Consider the following 19,743-nt stretch of genomic DNA (forward strand, 5'->3'; position numbering starts at 1 on the left):
TTTTTTTTTTTTTTTTTTTTTGAGACGGAGTCTTGCTCTGTCGCCCGAGCTGGAGTGCAGTGGCCAGATCTCAGCTCACTGCAAGCTCCGCCTCCCGGGTTTACGCCATTCTCCTGCCTCAGCCTCCGGAGTAGCTGGGACTACAGGCGCCCGCCACCTCGCCCGGCTAGTTTTTTGTATTTTTAGTAGAGACGGGGTTTCACCGTGTTAGCCAGGATGGTCTCGATCTCCTGACCTCGTGATCCGCCCGTCTCGGCCTCCCAAAGTGCTGGGATTACAGGCTTGAGCCACCGCGCCCGGCCCAAAGCACTCTTTCTAGCAATACTCACTTCTGTTGGTTTCCACGCCACCACACACTACTCGTTTTCCTTCTGTTTCATTGGCCAGTTCCCAAATGTTGTTTCCTGCCTCCTTTTCTGCGTAACTTCTAAATGTTGGAGTGTTTTAGGATTTGGTCCTAGGCCCCCTACTCTGCATTCCCTCCTTGGCAATGACATCTAGTTCTGCTCTATGCTGACGCTTCCCACATTTACATTTCTAGTTCTTTTTTTTTTGTTTGTTTGTTTTTTTGAGACGGAGTCTCGCTCTGTCGCCCAGGCTGGAGTGCAGTGGCCAGATCTCAGCTCACTGCAAGCTCCGCCTCCCGGGTTTTAGCCATTCTCCTGCCTCAGCCTCCGGAGTAGCTGGGACTACAGGCGCCCGCCACCTCGCCCGGCTAGTTTTTTGTACTTTTTAGTAGAGACGGGGTTTCACCGTGTTAGCCAGGATGGTCTCGATCTCCTGACCTCGTGATCCACCTGTCTCGGCCTCCCAAAGTGCTGGGATTACAGGCTTGAGCCACTGCGCCCGGCCACATTTCTAGTTCTGACATCTGTGAACTCCGTGCTCATAAGGTGCAAACTTGACCTCTCCATGGAGGAGTCTGATCGGCATCCCAACTTAACATAGCGAAAGCAGAACTCTTGATTTCTAACCCCAAAATTTGCTTCACCAGGCTTCCCGCGTCTTAGTTGATGGGACCTGCACAGTCACTCAGGTCCAAGACCTTGGAGACTGGACAGGCGCAGTGGCTCACGCCTGTAATCCCAGCCCTTTGGGAGGCCAAGGCGGGTGGATCAGTAGGTCAGGAGTTCGAGACGAGGCTGGCCAACATGGTGTAACCCCATCTCTACTAAAAATACAAAAATTAGCCGGGCATGGTGGCGGGCACCTGTAATCCCAGCTACTCAGGAGGCTGAAGCAGGAGAATCGCTTGAACCCAGGAGGCAGAGGTTGCAGTGAGTGAGATTGTGCCACTGCACTCCAGCCTGGTGACAGAGCAAGACCCCTGTCTCAAAAAAAAAAAAAAAAAATCCAGTTTTTGTCATGGCTAGAAGGGCCATCTGTAAGCTAGTTCCTGCCTCCTTTTCCAATGTTACCTGCTACTTTCCCCCTCATCACTACTCTTCTAGATCTTCACAGAGCTGGCTCCTTCTTATTTGGTGTGAGCTGAAAGGTCATTTCCTCAGAGAGGCCTTCCCCAACCACCAATTAAAAATAGCCCCTCCACTCCTACCTGTCACTTTGTAACCTCTTGTTCTGTTTTCTTCATGGCATGTATTATTTTTCTGAAATTATTTACATATTTATTGTCTGTTTTCTGTAACTAATAAAAACTGGCATTTATTAAGCACATGCCATGTGCTGAGTATTGTTACAAGTATTACATTTTCTCACTTAACCTCATAAGTAGTAAGGTATTATTTCCATTTTGCAGATGAAGAAATTGCAGGTTCATGAAAGCAGGAACTTTGTCCATCTTGTTTTACTGCTATATCTCTAACACATGAAACAGTGTTTGGTACATAGTAGTTGCAAAAAAATTTTTTCGTTGGTTGGATAGATGAATGAAAAACTCCCAAATTTACATTTCTACCTCTGACATCTCCCTGTAAACATAGATTTATAGATGCAATCACCTACTTAACAGCTGCACTTGAATTTCTAAATGAGCATTTAAATTACCCCATAACTCTTTTTTTTTTTTTTTTTTTTCTTTTTTTAAGGCGGAGTCTCACTCCGTCGCCCAGACCGGAGTGCAGTGGCCGGATCTCAGCTCACTGCAAGCTCTGCCTCCCGGGTTTATGCCATTCTCCTGCCTCAGCCTCCCGAGTAGCTGGGACTACAGGCGCCCGCTACCGCGCCCGGCTAGTTTTTTTTTTGTATTTTTTAGTAGAGACGGGGTTTCACCATGTTAGCCAGGATGGTCTCGATCTCCTGACCTCGTGATCCGCCCGTCTCGGCCTCCCAAAGTGCTGGGATTACAGGCTTGAGCCACCGCGCCCGGCCTAACTCTTTTTTTTTAAGACAGGGTCTCACTCTGTCACCCAGGCTGGAGTGCAGTGGCACAATCTCAGCTCACTACAACCCCCGCCTCCTGGGCTGAAGCGATTCTCCTGCCTCAGCCTCCCAAGTAGCTGGGATTACAGGTGCCCAGCTCAATTTTGTATTTTTAGTGGAGACAGGGTTTCACCATGTTGGCCAGGTTGGTCTCGAACTCCTGACCTCAGGTGATCTGCCTACCTCGGCCTCCCACACTGCTGGGATTACAGGCGTGAGCCACTATGCCCAGCCCCTGCCCCATAACTCTTAACTTCCCCCCTCCCCAAACCTGTTTTGTTCCCATTTCTCTCATATTAGGAAATGGCATCATCAGAAGCCCAGGAGTTCAGACCGGAAACCTAGGCCTTGCCTGTGGTCACTCCCGTTCTCTCCACATCCAACCGTGTGGCAAGGCCTGTTGATTCTGCCTCTGATTGTGTCTTGAATCTATTACTTCTCTTTGTCTCCACTGTCACTTTGGCCTCATTCTCCATAATCTTTCCCCTGCACACCACACTTGCCTCCCAGCATCCACTCTTGTCTCTCTATAAGCTGTCTGCCCACATAGCGGCCAAATTGGAGCCCACATACATTTTAGAGGTGTGCTGAAGAATAGAAGTCAAGGAGAAAAACCAGGAAGAAAACCAATTATTTTGTACCCTTACCTTGAAAAAGGTATTCATATATTTTTTCCTTTTCCAAAAAATGTTCATGTTTCTTTGAGCATTTATTGTCTGATTTTATCCTTTCTTAGCATCTATAGTAGCCACATTAATCTTTTTTTACTCCAGCCTTTCTTGGACTTTCCCAGCTTTGTGCTTCTCTATCTAGGTGAGTTTTTATCAACAGCTTCCAGTGTCCTCTTCCCTCCTCACAGGGGAAATACAGTCTTCAGCGTCTCAGAGGCCTCTTAGAAGTATTTTTGCTTATGTTGCTTACAGCTTTCATGTTCCGTGGTAAATGTCTATAGAAAAGCATCTGTGTAGTGGTAGCGACCATGCTGTGTTGTGAAGAAAATAGGACACCGGACAGGGTAGTAGGAGCAGAGAGAATGGGGGGCCATATCCCTCTGATCTATGTGAAGAGACCACAGGAAATGGACAGAACCTTTTCTGCCCCTCCCCACAGATGTGGGAAAGCAGGGTTTATAGTGAGATCTGGCCTTCTATGCTTTCTAAACAAAACTTGCCTTATAGGAAATTGTAGGGATTAGCAAACTAGGGAGTATGTACATTTAATTTTGAAAAATTCCTTCCAGAGCTCCTCAAAGGTACCTAAATCAATCCTGTTTTTCAAGTTTCTGCCTCTCAGTACTCCTGTGACAACAGAAGGGCAGCCACCCTGATGTGGCTGACTCTCTGGGCTGCTCCTGCCAACTCCCAGATGGCTACTTTCAGGAAGGTTTCCATAGCGACCAGAGGGAGGAAAAACCTGCCCACCCAGCTTACCAGTTCACATCCGGCTGGGTTCTGTAGCCAGTGGGAGAAGTGGCATGTTTATATATACATTACATACATTTATATGTGTGTGTGGCATTAGAGAGCTAAACCCTGCAGACTCTTTCTATCCAGAATCTGGCCGGGTGTGGTGGCTCACGCCTGTAATCACAGTACTTTGGGAGCAGAGGCAGGAGGATCACTTAAGCTCAGGAATTCAAGACCAGCCGGGCAACATAGAGGGACCTTGTCTCTAACAAAATAAATAAGATAAAATATATCCATAATATGACCATTTCTCAGTGTTCCCACCATAGGAAAGTCAACATACCTTTCACCCTGACTAATCCAACAGCCTCCTCTATGTCCACCACCTCCTCTGCAAGGCAGCCAGAGAGAGCTCAGAGCCCTCCCTTACTTTCCCAGCTCACTGAGAATGAAGCCCAGAATCTCCACCACACTGTGAGGCTTGGTAGCCCCCTGCTGCATCTCCTCCCACCGTTCAGGCTGTTTCCTCCCACTGTTTACTCCTCATTCCCCAGCCCCTCCTGCCTGATAGCTGCCTTGCAGCTGTTTTAACGTGCCCATTGTGCTCCCAACTTGGTGCTTCCCCCTGGATCTCCTTTCCCTCAGGTAGCCATGAGCCCTCAGTTCCTTTTGGTCTTTGCTCAGGTGTCCCTAACCCTTATTCTTAAAGAGCTGCTCCTGACCACTTGATATAAATCCCTTCTCTTCTGAGACTCTCCACATCTTGACCTTGCTTTGTTTTTCCTCACAGCACTGTAGTTATCACAATCTATTTCTATGTTTATCATCCGATTCTCCTTTGAGACAGAGTCTCTGTCGCCAGGCTGGAATGCGGTGGCGCCATCTCGACTCACTGCAACCTCTGCCTCCCAGGTTCAAGCAATTCTCCTGCCTCGGCCTCCCAAGTAGCGGGGATTACAGGCACACGCCACCACACCCAGCTAGTTTTTGTATTTTTAGTAGAGACAGGGTTTCACCGTGTTGGCCAGGATGTTCTCAATCTCCCGACCTCAGGTGATCCACCCACCTCGGCCTCCCAAAGTGCTGGGATTACAGGCATGAGCCACCACGTCCAGCTGAGATGTCTTTATTTTTAATCATGGTGCAGAGGATGAGTGCTGAGCCCACTGCCTCCTAAGGCGGACACATGGTGGTTCTGCCACAGCCATATGCCATCTCAGGCTCCAAGCCAGCGGGAGGTATAATAGAGCACTGGGTTCCATTCCCAGGGCCATCTAGCTGCTGGCCATGTGTCCATCATTTCACAAGGTGGGGTTGCATGGTGTGGCAGGACAGAGCTTTTGGGAGTTCATTTGGAAACTCTCAGTCTCTTCTAGGCTTATTTTCTCTTGTATAAGGAATAAATGTGTTGTAAGGATTGAATGATGACATGCTTTTTAGAACTTCTAGCTCAGTCTCTTTAATGTAAAAATATGTAATCCTCCATCCAGCTCATGGTTCTGAGGTAAACCCTGTATCACATATATTTTACACTGAAGGAAGACATTAAAATTCTATTCTCTTCACACAGAACCAACCAACCAGGATGGCTGGCCTGTTGGGGAAGTAGGTTCTGCCATCTGGCTCTCAGCAGCATGTCTGGAATCAGGAGGGAGCGTCTCTCCCACTTGGGTACCAAGGCCTCTATAGTGGTCAGGAATGTTCTGCTTTGGCCTTTATCCTAAACTTGGCCAGTGTGTGTCTGGGGCAGGAGCAGAGGCTGGGACCACAGCTGAGCTGCCCACAGGAGCTACTTTTGTCCCCATACCTGTATGTCTTTAAAGAGAACTGGGATTTTCTCATAGCTCCTTTGAAGTGATGGTTTGATTTTCCTCTTTTTTGCTTCTCACTTACCTAATTCTTCCCGATTTATCTAGAATTCCCAACACCAGAATTCCATGGCAGATAGCATGGAGAACAGGTTCTGCTATAGACCAGGATAACAACTGTCATTTCTGAACTCTCGTTGGCTGAAAAATGGCAAAAGTAAATTTTTTTTCAGTGCCAGGTTTAGGTAAATATGATTTCAAAAACTGGAATGTAACTTGTCTTGAAATCTTTCAACCACATCTCCTCATTGTTACTTTGACTTCCTTTCATAGTGAGAGCCTTTCATTCTGTGGTCAGAAGTAAAAGGCTTGACTGGGTGCGGTGGCTCATGCTTGTAAACCCAGCACTTTGGTAGGCTGAAGCAGGTGGATCTGTTGAGCTTACGAGTTTGAGACCAGCCTGGGAAACATGGTGAAACTCTATCTCCACAAGAAATACAAAAATTAGCCGGGCATGGTGGTGTGTGGGCATGTGCCTACAGTCCCAGATACTTGGGAGGCTGAGGTGGGAGGATCCCATGAGCTTAGGAGGTCAAGGCTGCAGTGAGCTGTGATTGTGCCCCTGCACTGCCACCTGGGTGAGACCCTGTCTCAAAAAAGACAAATAGCTGCTGGGAATGGTGGCTCACACCTGTAATCCCAGCTACTTGGGGGGCTGAGGCAGGAGGATCACGTGAGCCCAGGAGTTCAGGAATGCAGTGAGCTATGATTTCACTACTGCACTCCAGCCTGAGAACAGAATGAGACCCTGTCTCCACAAAAAAAAAAAAAAAAAAAAAAAAAAAAAACCAATTTAAAATGGACGAATGGGCAAAGGCCTGATGCAGCCTGTAATCCCAGCACTTTGGGAGGCCAGGGCAGGCAGATTGATTGCTTGAGCCCAGGAGTTCGAGACCAGCTTGGGCAACATGGTGAAAACCTATCTCTACAAAAAAATACAACAATTAGCCAGGCATGGTGGTGCATGCCTGTAGTCTCAGCTACGTGGGAAGATCGCTTGAGTCCAGGAGGTGGAGGCTGCAGTGAGCCAAGATCCACTGCACTCAAGTCTGGACCACAGGGCGAGATCCTGTCTCAAAAAATAATAAACAAAAATAAAAATGGGCAAAGTGTGATTTTTTTTTTTCCCTTCCCTTGTTAAACAATGGCTAAGACTTCAGTTCCCACTGCCTCCAGGCTAGCAAAATCAGAGTGTGGGTGGAAAGGGCTCCTCTTTGTAGGAGAGAGGGTGTTTTAAAATGACTTTCCTCAGGCCGGGTGTGGTGGCTCATGCCTATAACCCAACACTTTGGGAGGCCGAGGTAGGGGGATCACAAGGTCAAGAGTTCAAGACTAGCCTGGCCAATGTAGTGAAACCCCATCTCTACTAAAAATACAAAAATCAGCCAGGTATGGTGGCGCACCCCTGTAGTCTCAGCTACTCGGGAGGCTGAAGCAGAAGAATCTCTTGAACCCAGGAGGCAGAGGTTGCAGTGAGCCAAGATCGCACTACTGCACTCCAGCCTGGGTGACCGAGCGAGACTGTGTCTGAAATAAAGAAAGAAAGAAAGAAAAATAGAATGACTTTCCTCTTGACTCTTCTAACAGGGCAGATGATTCTGGACCAGATGAAGCCTGAGGAGCCTTCCAGCTCTAAGATAGCAGGATAGGAGACTTCTAAGCCTGGAACTGCAGAAGACTTGCCAGCCCCCCAGCACAATGTCAGGTAGAAGCAGGGGCCGGACTTGGAAATGGGGTGTGAAGCTCTCACAGAGGAGCCAGAGGGATGGAAGCTGGCTTGTTTGTTTTCCATAAAACACCATCCAGATAAGAGAGGTGGAGATGGCAGGGAAGGCTTCTGGCTGACTGAGAAAGTTAAAATTTCCTTCTCAGCTCTGCTCTCCAGCTCTCCTCCTCCGGGCCTGCAGATCTGCACTCCTCAGGTGGAGAAAGAGGCCAGAAGATGAAGTGTGGTCATGTTGTGTAATGTGCTGCTGTTTCTTCCCCCTCTTCTCCAGAAATCTGCTGATCTCTAGGAGATTTCTTTCATTCTGCTCCTTCCCTCCCCGTAACGCTTGAGATGGGCTAGTCCCTTTAATGCTGGTGTTCTTAGAGGGAGAGCATATTTCCTGACTTGAATTTTGCCTCTGCATTTTCTTTTTTCCTTTTTTTTTTTAGACAGAGTTTCGCTTTTGTTGCCCAGACTGGAGTGCAATGGCATGATCCCTGCTCACTGCAACCTCCGCCTCCTGGGTTCAAGCAATTCTCCTGCCTCAGCCTCCCAAGTAGCTGAGATTACAGGCATGTGCCACCATGCCCAGCTGATTTTGTATTTTTAGTAGAGATGGGTTTCACCATGTTGGCCAGGCTGGTCTCAAACTCCTGACCTCAGGTGATCTGCCCACCTCGGCCTCCCAAAGTGCTGAGATTACAGGCGTAAGCCACCGCGCTTGGCCTGCCTCTGTATTTTCTTGATTGTTCTCCTGGTCCTCTTTGGTTTTAGGAAGCCATACACCTTCTGCCTGTGGCCCTTTCTCAGCCCTGACTCCGAGCATATGGCCCCAGGAGATCCTGGCCACGTATACACAGGTATAGCAGTTAGCCAGGCACCAGCCTGCTGTGCTCCCACGCTGCGGTATGAAGGGGACCCAGCTCTGCAGGCTGCCCAGGAAGAGGTGGCCAACTCACACAGGGTTATGGGGTCCCCACCAGAGATGGTATCTTAGCTCCATGTGCCTGTGTGAGTCAATCACTGTGGCAGTATGCTGTCGGTGTTATAGGGACACAAATGCATAAAACATGTTTCTTGCCTTGATTTTTATTATCTTTGACCTCTGAGAAGAACAAAGAAACTAGAAAGTTGAGAAAATGCTAGAAGGTTCAGAGGAGATTGGTAACCAGATAAGGCTTTTGGAAGAGTAGCCTTTGATCTGAGCTTGAAGGCTGGGTGGGATTTTAGCAGGCAACCCTGTGGGTGGCATCTTTCAGACCTGAGGCCTCCAGCTAGGGGACAGACAACTGACTTCAACCTCATCCTGATTCCAGAAGGAAGAGTCAGCAGAGCAACCAGATTTCTACTACGATGAGTTTGGTTTCCGTGTGTACAAGGAAGGTAATATTGAGCCCCTTTTGTGGGTCATCTTGCTGATGTTCTTTGGGGAGGACTCCGCTCCCTTGACTAGAATTACTCAGCATATGATGGCTGAGCTCTGATGCGTCACGGTTCCAGATTTAAGAACAGAGTGTATCTGAGGGTGATACTGTTGTAAGTATGGGAAACCTCTGGTTTTTTTGGGGGATAAATTTTACTGATCTTCACCTGATAGTAAAAGCAATAGTGTTCACTGTAGAGAAGTTGAAAAATTCAGGCTGGACGTGGTGGCTCACGCCTGTAATCCCAGCACTTTGGGAGGCTGAGGTGGGTGGATCACTTGAGGCCAGGAATTCAAGACCAGCCTGGCTAACATGGTGAAACCCCGTCTCTACTAAAAATACAAAATTTGCCAGGTGTGATGGTACACACCTGTAATCCCAGCTACTCAGGAGGCTGAGGCAGGAGAATCGCTTGAACCCAGGAGGTGATGGTTGCAGTGAGCAGGGATCATGTCATTGTGCTCCAGCCTGGGCAACAAGAGCGAAACTCTGTCTCAGAAAAGAAAAAAGCGTATTTTCAGTGGCTGTATAATATCCTATCATAATGAACTTACAGTATTTGGATAACCACTTTTCTATAACTGAGTCTCAATCCTCTTCTGTTGTTTTCTACTATAAATGGGCCTTTTGGTCCTGAGTGGGCTATTGGGAAGGCCATCTGCCAAGACAACTGGATGCCAGGCCAGAACTGTGGCTAGGACATTTTACTTGACTGCAACTAATCACCTTCAAGTCACTCATGTTTCCAATTCTGACAAGGGTTTTCCTTGTTCTTCTGATTTGTAGGCAGGTAGTTGCAGGGTAAAGGTTTGGGTTGAGAGGGACACAGGGAACTTGCTGGTATGATGAAGTATCTGTGGCTGGGTCACTGGGGTCAGAGTGTTCACTGTTACACCATGGAACTGAGACTGCTTGATGGGGATAATGTTTAGACATTTGTTTATATACCAAAATGTACACCTAACATTTGCATTTTACTGTAGGTAAAGTCATTAAAGTTGGTGTTTTTGAAAGCTGGGCTGAGGGATTGGCTTTTGGGTGAATAAGGATGAGGCTGTCTATGGAGCTCACCCAGAGATTGCTGGGCTGCCACAGGAGAGCTTCACCTCATTCACTCAACAAATATCTCATGAACCCAACTGTGGGTGCTGTAGTCTCTACAGCTGCACCCCTAGGCCCTTAAACAAAACTGAAGGTGGTCTCGACTGCATGGAGTTCTCATTTTAGAGAGGGAGACAGGCAGTAAACAAGCATGTAATATGCTGCAGCAAGAAGGGCTGGGAAAATACTTCAGGGAAGAGGGGCAGTAAATCATATATAAGGAAGCCAGGGAATTGGGCGGAGCTGGGGAAGGGGAAGGAGAGGTGCAAAGGCCCTGAAGTGGCCCTTTCAGACCATGTCATTGGAGGGGAGGGAGCAAGAGGAAAATGGCAGGGGATGAGGACAGAGTGGGCATGGCCCAGAGGAAGCAGCTGAGGGAGCCCTGGAAAGCCCTTGCCTTTGAGTCTCAGCTCTGAGCATTGTGACGTGATCTGACTTGCATTTTGGAAGGGTTGCTGTGGCTACTGCGGAGAACGGCCTTTGGGAGGTGAGGGTAGCAACAGGGGGAGGGCCAGTGCAGCGATCTGGATGAAGGACGATGGCTTGGACAAGGGCCGTGGACTGGGGAAGTGAGACGTAAAGTCCGGTGGGTTTGCTAAAGGACTAAGTGTGGGGTCTGGGCGAGGGAGGAGCCAGAGGTGACTCCAAGGTTTAGGCTGAGCATCGGGAGAATGGAGGTATCATTTCTGGATCTGGGTAGTACTGTGGCAGGAGTGGCTTTGAGGAGAAAGTGAAGAGCTTTGCTCATCATACGTGCATGTTAGATGATCACCTGGAGCTGTCAGAAAGCCATTAGCTGTGGGACTCTGGATCTGGCGGGACAGAGCTGGCCTAGAGCCATGAAGCTGAGACCCTCCTGAAGACAGGCTTGGCTGCTTGCAGAACACATAGTAGAGAATGCTTTTTTCTTCCTCCTCTGCTCACCGTGGCGTCCCTCGGCTGTCTCTTGGCAGAAGGTGGTGAGCCTGGCTCCAGTCTGCTGGCGAGCTCCCCTCTGCTGGAGGATGCTCCACAGAGGCTGCGGTGGCAGGCCCACCTGGAGTTCACCCATAACCACGACGTGGGGGATCTCACCTGGGACAAGATTGCAGTCTCTCTACCCCGCTCTGAGAAGCTCCGCTCCCTGGTGCTGGCCGGCATCCCACATGGCATGAGGCCACAGGTAAAGTGGCCACAGGGACCCACAGGGTTTTGAGAGGGTCTTGGCCCCATGATTAGGTGTCACGAGAAAGGCTGAGTGCCCTTGCGACTCCCTTCCCTCAGCTATGGATGCGGCTCTCCGGGGCTCTGCAGAAGAAGAGGAGCTCTGAGCTGTCCTACCGCGAGATTGTGAAGAACAGCTCCAACGATGAGACCCTTGCTGCCAAGCAGGTGAGGCTGGCAGGAGAGAGGGAGGCTGCCTGGGGCTCTGGGAGCGCGCCCTTGTTGGGGGGTGGGGGAGGATCCATGCTCCTTCCTGGGTCCTCTGTAGGCCACAGAAAGAATTGTCCAAAAGGCCATCAGTGCTATGGAAGGGCTGGGAGATGGAGTTCCCAAGCCCAGGTCCACTTTAGGAACAGATGGGGACTCTAAATATAGACTCCAGGCCTTGGGCTACACGTTCTCATTCACTCGGTCTGGCATGAAGCTTCCCAGGTGGATCTGATGTCCCAGCTCCACACTGGCTGGGAGCTGACCCTGAAGGGAGGAGGGTGACCTTGACCAGGAACACGAGGAATCCCCGTTCCTGGGGGAGAAGCCCGCCTGGGGTCTGCCTCCCTCCCAGGGTGTCACAAGGTCTTGTTGTTGTGGGTGCTGATGGCTGCTGGACAGATCGAGAAGGACCTGCTGCGCACCATGCCCAGCAACGCTTGCTTCGCCAGCATGGGCAGCATCGGGGTGCCCCGCCTGCGCAGGGTGCTCCGGGCCCTGGCCTGGCTCTACCCAGAGATCGGCTACTGCCAGGGCACTGGTATGGTGAGCACAGCCCCGGCAAGGGCAGTGACAGCCCCAGGGCCTCCTCCAGGACCCCTAACAAGGAATGGTCTCCCGCTCTGGGGCAGCAGCAGGGGAGGTAGGGGGCAGGGGAGTCCCCAAAGAGATCAGGGCAGCTGCACATTATTCAAGCAGAGTGGCCCCCCGAAGGGTGTGAAACTGAGGCCGGCCAAGGAAAGCAGCCCGGGGAAGGCCTGTGTTCCAGCATGCGTGCCCCCCAAGAGGCTTTTGCTAATTGGTCTCCCTAGGGTAGGGGCACCTTTTCTGATTTTTACAAAGACCTGGGTAGAAGGCCCTTATCCCCATGCCCTGGCCAGGTGGCCGCCTGCCTCCTGCTGTTCCTGGAGGAGGAGGACACCTTCTGGATGATGTGCGCCATCATCGAGGACCTGCTCCCCGCCTCCTACTTCAGCACCACCCTGCTGGGCGTCCAGACTGACCAGCGGGTCCTGCGCCACCTCATTGTCCAGTACCTGCCTCGCCTGGACAAGCTGCTCCAGGAGCATGACATAGGTAAGGGGCCTCTGAGCCACTGGCTCCCATTCTGCAGCTTGGAGGCCTCAGGCGGATGGCCAAGTGGGGATGGGGCATAGCCCCCAACCCTGGTCTTCATCACTCTTTTGTTCTCCGGTGTTCCCCGCCCCATCCCCTCCTTCGCTCTTGAGCAGGGAGGACCTCCCTCCAGTTCTGGGGAGGGAGGTTTCCTCCACCTCCTCCCCAGCAGCTTTGGCTCCTGTGTTTACAGAGCTGTCCCTGATCACACTGCACTGGTTCCTCACGGCCTTCGCCAGCGTGGTGGACATCAAGCTGCTTCTGCGCATCTGGGACCTGTTTTTCTATGAGGGCTCCCGGGTGCTGTTCCAACTCACACTGGGCATGCTGCACCTCAAGGTGCTCCAGGGCCCCACTTCAGGCTGAGGAGTAGGAGCCCGAGATGGGGGGCAGGGAGTGAGAGACCTCCCTGGGCCAGGCAAGACCAGTCCCCCGGCCCCTGACAACCGTGCCAAGGCAAATGGGTCCCTGAGGATGAGGGGTTGGGGTCAGCTCAGTGCCAGGTCCCTGCAGTAACAACCTTCTCCCCGCATCCTGCTCTGACACGGCCCAGGAAGAAGAGCTGATCCAGTCAGAGAACTCAGCCTCCATCTTCAACACGCTATCGGATATCCCGTCGCAGATGGAGGATGTGGAGCTGCTTCTGGGGGTGGCCATGCGGCTGGCCGGCTCCCTCACCGACGTGGCTGTGGAGACTCAGCGCCGCAAGCACCTGGCCTATCTCATTGCAGACCAGGGTCAGCTCCTGGGGACCGGCACCCTCACCAACCTCTCTCAGGTGACCCAGGATGGGGGGCCCCGACTTGGCCCACAGCATGTGGGGAATGGGTCACCTTGAAGTTCAGAGCAAGTGTGGGGGCTATGGGAAACAAACCAGTTCTTCCTGCTCTGCCCCCCAGCCTGGCCCAGTCAGACCACAGCTGTGGGGTGCACCCAGGCCGCCTCGGGCTTCGTGTGTCTTAGGTTCTGACCCTGGCAGAGTTTGGGAGGAAGGCAGACCCAGCTCTGAACTGATTATCTGTTTTCAACTCTCAGAGCCGGCATCAGAGGCCATTTTAGATGAGAGAATATAAGCCGAGGGCTGGTGGGTTCTCTTCCGGGGGCCAGGACCGCCCTGACCCCCTCCTCATGGTGCAGGTTGTTCGCCGCAGGACCCAGCGGAGGAAGTCTACCATCACTGCTCTGCTCTTCGGTGAGAGTCTGCGGGTGCCAGGCAGTGTGGGCATGGAACAGTCTGTCCTCATGCTCAGGTGGACGTGGAGCTTCCTCCTCGGGGGCCGGGGTGAGCCGTGGTCACCATTGCTCTCTGGGCCTCCTAGGAGAGGATGACCTGGAGGCACTCAAGGCCAAGAACATCAAGCAGACGGAACTGGTGGCTGACCTCCGGGAAGCCATCCTGCGTGTGGCGCGTCACTTCCAGTGCGCAGACCCCAAAAACTGCAGCGTGGTGAGTGACCAGCTCCCTGGGCTGGTACCAAACATGGCCCTAACTTCTCCAACCCCCTTGGTGGGCCTGTGTTCACTCTGGCAGGAGCTGACTCCAGACTACAGCATGGAGAGCCACCAGCGGGACCACGAGAACTACGTGGCATGTTCGCGCGGCCACCGGCGCCGAGCCAAGGCCCTGCTGGACTTTGAGCGGCACGATGACGACGAGCTGGGCTTCCGCAAGAACGACATCATCACAGTGCGTGGGGGTGCTGGACTACAGGTCCTCAGGCTGGGGCGGGTTCCCCAGCCTCCCTCCGCCAAGCCCCACTCCAACCCCTTTCCCTGCCAAGAGCTGCTCTTGGGAAGATGTAGGGGTCTTGGCCTGGCCTCGCTGCTGAGGAGTCTTATCGGGGTGCAGGAGGCGCTGGCCCCAAGCACCCAGCTTTGGTTCCTGCTGTTTTTCCTCCTGTGCAGATCGTGTCTCAGAAGGACGAGCACTGCTGGGTGGGGGAGCTCAACGGCCTGCGAGGTGGGGGCCTTGGTCTGCTCTTGAGCTGGGAGAGGGAGGAGGGGGTGGGCACAGAAGCCTTCAGTGACCCTGGCCGCTGCAAGGCCGTTCTCCTCTCTACCCCTGCCTGGCTTGAGGTCCCTGAAGCACCTGGGCCAGCTTCCCCCTGCCCTCCTGCCTGAGCTGTGGCTGCTCCTCACAGGGCCTATCCTATTTTTTCCACAGGCTGGTTTCCAGCCAAGTTTGTGGAAGTCCTGGATGAGCGCAGCAAAGAGGTGAGGGGGTGGGCGGGCTAGGCACGGCTGGCACCCTCTTAGCCAGGGCCTGTGTCCCCAGTGAGTCCTGGCCTGTAACATGGCAGAGAGGACAGAGGAGGGCAACTGGCTACAGCTGTCAGGCAGGTTTCTCAGACCCCTCCCTCCCATCAGTATTCCATCGCGGGGGACGACTCAGTGACGGAGGGAGTCACCGACCTCGTGCGAGGGACCCTCTGCCCGGCCCTTAAGGCCCTGTTCGAACATGGGCTGAAGAAGCCATCCCTGCTTGGGGGCGCCTGCCACCCCTGGCTGTTTATAGAGGAGGTAAGTCAGTGGCTGGCCCATGTCCCCCACCCTGCACCAGCCCTGCTGTGCCCCCCAGTACCCATCTTAGGCCCTTCCTGTCCCTGGGCCCCACGGAGAGGATGGGAAGAGCTGGCAGGGTGGTGACAGGTGCCCAGTTGGCCCCAAGGGCTTTGAACCAGCATCTTCCTGTCCCTACACTCACACTGTGTGCTGTTCCCACAGGCTGCAGGCCGGGAGGTCGAGAGAGATTTTGCCTCCGTGTATTCCCGCCTGGTGCTCTGTAAGACCTTCAGGTAACTGGGCCTGGGTTCCTCTGGTGGAGTCGCCTGCAGTGGGAGGGCGGGGTTTGACCCAGCCCCGGCACCCCAGGAGCTTTGGTGCCCCCTCAGGTTGGACGAAGATGGCAAGGTCCTGACCCCAGAGGAGCTGCTCTACCGGGTAAGGGGCCTCCTCTGCTAGACCCTATAGACCTCTCGAGGTTAGCCCGTGGGGGAGCCTGAGTGACAGCGGATCGTGCCGTCCCCAGGCTGTGCAGTCCGTGAACGTGAGCCACGATGCAGTGCACGCACAAATGGACGTGAAGCTCCGCTCACTGATCTGCGTGGGGCTGAAGTGAGTGTGGAAAAGGGGTTGGAGGAGAACCCTGGAGTAGGGGGGACCCAGCCCAGCATCAGGAGGGTCCTTACAGGGGACCCTAAAGGACAAAGAACCTCAGGGGCTCAGGTCCTTCCCTGAAGAGGGTGGTCTGGGAGCTGCTGAGGGACGGGCTGGAGGCCTCTACCGTGGCTGCAGCCAGAAGGGCCTGGAGCCGCCCCTGCTCCCCACTCCTGGCCGTGTCCCCAGTGAGCAGGTGCTGCACCTGTGGCTGGAGGTGCTCTGCTCCAGCCTGCCCACCGTGGAGAAGTGGTACCAGCCCTGGTCCTTCCTGCGCAGCCCGGGCTGGGTCCAGATCAAGTGTGAGCTCCGGTGAGGACCTTGCTGGGCTCGGGGGGAGGTGGGGCAGGAAGGGCTGGCTGGGGGTGACAAGAGTCTCACCAACCCCCTCCTCACCTCTAGAGTCCTCTGCTGCTTTGCCTTCAGCCTCTCCCAGGACTGGGAACTCCCTGCGAAGAGAGAGGTGGGTGGTGTGGGCCTCATAAGGCCTGTGCTGATGGAGCTGCCCCAACCGTTCACAGGGTGGCTGAGGTGGGGACACAAGAGTGCTGGTGTCAGTGGTTAGGAACCACCCCAGCCACACCCAAGGCCTGTGACGTGAGGGGCTGCCCTGTTTGCAGGTGCAGCAGCCCCTGAAGGAGGGCGTCCGGGACATGCTGGTGAAGCACCATCTCTTCAGCTGGGATGTGGATGGGTGACCCCTCCTCCCCAGCCCAGCCTCGGGCCTGGGTCTGAGGTGGCCCAGGACCCCAAGCTGCAGAGCCCAGGGAAAAGCAGCTCCAGAGCCCTGGCCCCGGGATATCAGGCTGCCCCACTCTAGGTTCCCCAGCACATCCCATGTGGTGGCAGCAGAGGGTGCCCTGCCCTACCAGGGTCCTTAGAGATGCTCTGGGCCAAACCACAGTTTGTACCAAAAGCCTTGTGAGGTGGTGGGGAGCCATGTCTGTGCCAGTCTTTGCTCAGGAAGAGGGAAGGGGATGGGGGTGACTAATAAGCTCCCGTCCTCCTTGGTTTATAAATAAACTGTCTTTGAGAACGCACCTCCTGTCTTCTGTACAGCCAGGGCTGCAGAGCTGTCTTCATGTCCAAGGCTCTGCCCTTCTTTGACTGGTCTAGAAGGCACTGCCTGGCCCCTCAGATGCTGGGACACAACAGGCCCAGGACCCCCAGCTATGCCACCCACCCCTTCCATGGATTGAGTAAGATGCACTAACAGGCCTGTGTTTTTGTTTTTATTTTAAAAAGTTCACACACCTTCCCCATCTTTATCCCAGCACTGGTTTTGGTGACTCCACCCCTACTCCCCTATGAATCAGGCCAGAGTGTGAAGCCAGTGGCCCCAGGGCAGGAGACAGCCACAACCTCATGGCCATCTCTCAGCCCCACAGCAGGGTGAAGCTGGGCCCAACTGCCTCCTGTCCTAGGGTCACGCTGGCTGCAGTGAGGCGGCGGGGACGGAATGTGAGTGGGTGGAGAGCTCCTGGCAGGAAGGCCAGGTAGCACCTCTGCCCTCGTGGCACTGATAAGGAACCAGGAAGCAGGGCAGGTGGGGCACAGGCCGTGGCAGGGTGTCTACATGTCAATCACACGTGATGGGTGGGCCTGGGTAGCCGCATGCCAGACTGGGCACCAGACGGTGGCACATAGCTCAAGGGTAACCTTGCATCCAGTCCCTAGGAGCCGTGGCCTTCCAGGCCCTTCTGGGAGAGTAGGATGGGAGGGAGTTGCACCCATCTCCTGTCCCCCCCCCCCCCCCAAAAATATATGTCTATATGTATGTCGATATATAATATAGAGGTATATACACCTGTACAGAAAATTGTTGCCACCAACCACTAAATGGTTACACTACACCAAGACACTAAAATGGCAGGGAGCCCCATCCCAGGAAGCCCTGGGGTTGGCAGACACAGGGACTAGGGGTAGAAGCCCAGGCTAATTTATCCCTTCACAGCAAAGCAGGGAGCGAAAAGGAGATTCACCCCCTGGTATGTCTCAGCCCTGGGTCAGAAGAGAAGCCTCCTGGCTGGGCTTTGGCTGGGCTTCACCTGCCTTAGCCAAACTGTAGCCAGACAGTGCCCCTGACCTCAAAAAAGGAGGTCAAGCTGAAATGGCCCTGGCCCTGACTGGGTGTCCAAAACCCCAGCGTGAGAGCCAGGGCTGCTGCTTGACAGCTGCTCTCCTCTGCCCTGGGTGGGCCCGAACCAGGAGTAGGGGCTTCTCTGTTCTAGCCTCCAGGGAAGGGAAAAAGCAGGGGCTGTGATTGTCAAGACTCACAACCATGTGGAGAGGCCGAATCACGCAGGAGAGCCACGCACTGGAGTACCCTGGCTCCCAGCCCCTTCCCCACCCCCAGTCTCGAGCCAGAGAGCTACAAGCAAGAATCCCAGTGCAGCTGCAAATCATGGCCATCAAGGAAGTCTGTGGAGAAGAGGCTGGGGGCTGTGGTGCTGAGGGGGGCCAGGCTCAGCACAGGACCACCTGACGACAGCTCCAGCCAGTCCATGCTGTCCAGGTGGCCATCAGCCAGGTCCAGGCCCATGGTGCTGCTGGGCTCAGGAGCAAAGTGCAATTCCGAGGTGTCCATGGGTGACGGGGGGTGGTCCAGGATGGCAGTGCTGCTCAGCATCTGGCTATGGAGGTCGTCAATGAGGGAAAGGGGCTCTGGCCCCTCATGCCCACTGGTCAGCAGGGGCAGCCCCGTGCTGCTCTCCAGGAAGTCCTCCAGGCGCCCAGGGAGGGAGGGTGAGCCCGGCGGAGGTGGGGCAGCCTGGGGGAGCTCAGCAGAGGGTGATGGCTGTGCTGCCACGGGGGACCCACAGGCTGTCTTCGGGGATGGCTTCTCCTTCCCTGGCAGGGATGGCGGCTCCTTGAAATCTGCTGAAATTTCTGCCAATCAAGACAATAAGTGGATATCAGAAACCAAGCCTGTATATCTACATGCGATAAGAATGAAGGTGGACCCTAACCTCACACAATTTACAAAGATAAAATGGATCAAAGACTTAAATATAAGAGCTAAGACTATAAAACTCTTAATATTTGCTAAATCATGTATTTGATAAAGAAGTGATATCCAGAATACACAGAGAACTTCTAAAACTCAACAACAAAAAAACCAAACTTGACTCAAGAATGGGTAAAGGATTTGAACAGACATTTCTCCAATTATATACAAATGGCCAGCAGCACATGAAAAGAGCTCAATATCACTAGTCATGAGGGAGACCACAGTGAGATACATCTCAAACCCACTGGAGTAGCTACTGTAAAATTAAATTTTTAAAGAAAGTACTGGTGAGGATACAGAGAAACTGGAGCCCTTGTGCCCTGTGATAGAAATGCAAAATGGTGCAGCTGCTATGCAGAACAGTATGGAGGTTCCTCCAACATTTAAAAATAGAATTACTGGCCAGGTGCGGTGGCTCACCTGTGGTGAGCGCCTGTGTGGTGGCAGGCGCCTGTAATCCCAGCTACTCGGGAAGCTAACACAGGAGAATCGCTTGAAACCAGAAAGCGGAGATTGCAGTGGGCCGAGATCATGCCACTGCACTCCAGCCTGGGCAACAAAAGCAAAACTCCATCTCCAAAGAAAAAGAATTATCATATGATCTAGCAATTCCACTGCAGGGCATATACCCAAAAGAACTGGAAGCAGGGTTGCAGATGTTTGTACACAGGTGTTGAGAAAAGCATCATTCACAACAGTAAAATGTCACACCTGTCATGCCAGCACTTTGGGAGGCCGGGACAGGAGGATTGGCTTCAAGCCAGAAGTTTGAGCTCAGCCTGGGCAACAATGCAAGACCCCGTCTTTACCAAAAAACAATGGTAAATTTTAGGTGTATTTTACCACTTTTTTTTTTTTTTTTTGAGACTGAGTCTCACCATTGCCCAGACTATAGTGCAGTGTGGCAATCTTGGCCCACTGTAACCTCCACCTCCTGGTTTCAAGCAATTCTCCTGCCTCAGCCTCCTGAGATTACAGGCACGTGCCACCATGTTTAGTATAGATGGGGTTTCACCATGTTGATCAGGCTGGTCTCGAACTCCTGACCTCATGATCCACCTGCCTTGGCCTCCCAAGGTGCTGGGATTACAGGCATTATTTACCACAATTTTTTTTTTTTTTCCCCAGAGTCTTGCTCTGTTGCCCAGTCTGGAGTACAGTGGCA

General features: G+C 53.0%; 2 protein-coding genes across 15 annotated transcripts in view; one reads left to right on the plus strand and one right to left on the minus strand.

Moving 5' to 3' along the window:
- SGSM3 (small G protein signaling modulator 3) overlaps nucleotides 1–16,783 on the plus strand; it is a 37,379-nt gene extending 20,596 nt beyond the window's left edge. For 4 of the 10 annotated variants that reach the window (XM_023221915.2, XM_023221916.2, XM_023221917.2 and 1 more), the window contains 20 exons: nucleotides 7,241–7,358; nucleotides 8,136–8,221; nucleotides 8,678–8,744; nucleotides 10,840–11,048; nucleotides 11,150–11,257; nucleotides 11,699–11,842; nucleotides 12,178–12,373; nucleotides 12,606–12,751; nucleotides 12,966–13,190; nucleotides 13,550–13,604; nucleotides 13,732–14,099; nucleotides 14,318–14,372; nucleotides 14,577–14,626; nucleotides 14,780–14,932; nucleotides 15,137–15,207; nucleotides 15,304–15,352; nucleotides 15,441–15,526; nucleotides 15,758–15,880; nucleotides 15,971–16,031; nucleotides 16,189–16,783. In XM_023221915.2, coding sequence (XP_023077683.1) covers nucleotides 7,352–7,358; nucleotides 8,136–8,221; nucleotides 8,678–8,744; nucleotides 10,840–11,048; nucleotides 11,150–11,257; nucleotides 11,699–11,842; nucleotides 12,178–12,373; nucleotides 12,606–12,751; nucleotides 12,966–13,190; nucleotides 13,550–13,604; nucleotides 13,732–14,099; nucleotides 14,318–14,372; nucleotides 14,577–14,626; nucleotides 14,780–14,932; nucleotides 15,137–15,207; nucleotides 15,304–15,352; nucleotides 15,441–15,526; nucleotides 15,758–15,880; nucleotides 15,971–16,031; nucleotides 16,189–16,266 — 2,337 coding nt within the window. In that variant the 5' untranslated portion in view covers nucleotides 7,241–7,351 and the 3' untranslated portion in view covers nucleotides 16,267–16,783. Of the gene's footprint in view, nucleotides 1–7,240; nucleotides 7,359–8,135; nucleotides 8,222–8,677; nucleotides 8,745–10,839; nucleotides 11,049–11,149; nucleotides 11,258–11,651; nucleotides 11,843–12,177; nucleotides 12,374–12,605; nucleotides 12,752–12,965; nucleotides 13,191–13,549; nucleotides 13,605–13,731; nucleotides 14,100–14,317; nucleotides 14,373–14,576; nucleotides 14,627–14,779; nucleotides 14,933–15,136; nucleotides 15,208–15,283; nucleotides 15,353–15,440; nucleotides 15,881–15,970; nucleotides 16,032–16,188 lie in introns of all 10 variants that reach the window. The other 6 variants (XR_002733568.3, XM_023221919.3, XR_002733567.2 and 3 more) reach the window with 6 other exon arrangements.
- A 2-nt stretch (nucleotides 16,784–16,785) lies between these two features.
- MRTFA (myocardin related transcription factor A) overlaps nucleotides 16,786–19,743 on the minus strand; it is a 222,449-nt gene continuing 219,491 nt past the window's right edge. For 4 of the 5 annotated variants that reach the window (XM_023221912.2, XM_023221913.1, XM_023221910.2 and 1 more), the window contains one exon: nucleotides 16,786–18,457. In XM_023221912.2, the coding sequence (XP_023077680.1) occupies nucleotides 17,940–18,457 (518 nt within the window). In that variant the 3' untranslated portion in view covers nucleotides 16,786–17,939. The remainder of the gene's footprint in view (nucleotides 18,458–19,743) is intronic. The other variant, XM_031934611.1, reaches the window with a different exon arrangement.

Source organism: Piliocolobus tephrosceles, chromosome 19 (assembly GCF_002776525.5).
Source record: "Piliocolobus tephrosceles isolate RC106 chromosome 19, ASM277652v3, whole genome shotgun sequence".
Taxonomy (NCBI): Eukaryota; Metazoa; Chordata; class Mammalia; order Primates; family Cercopithecidae; genus Piliocolobus; species Piliocolobus tephrosceles.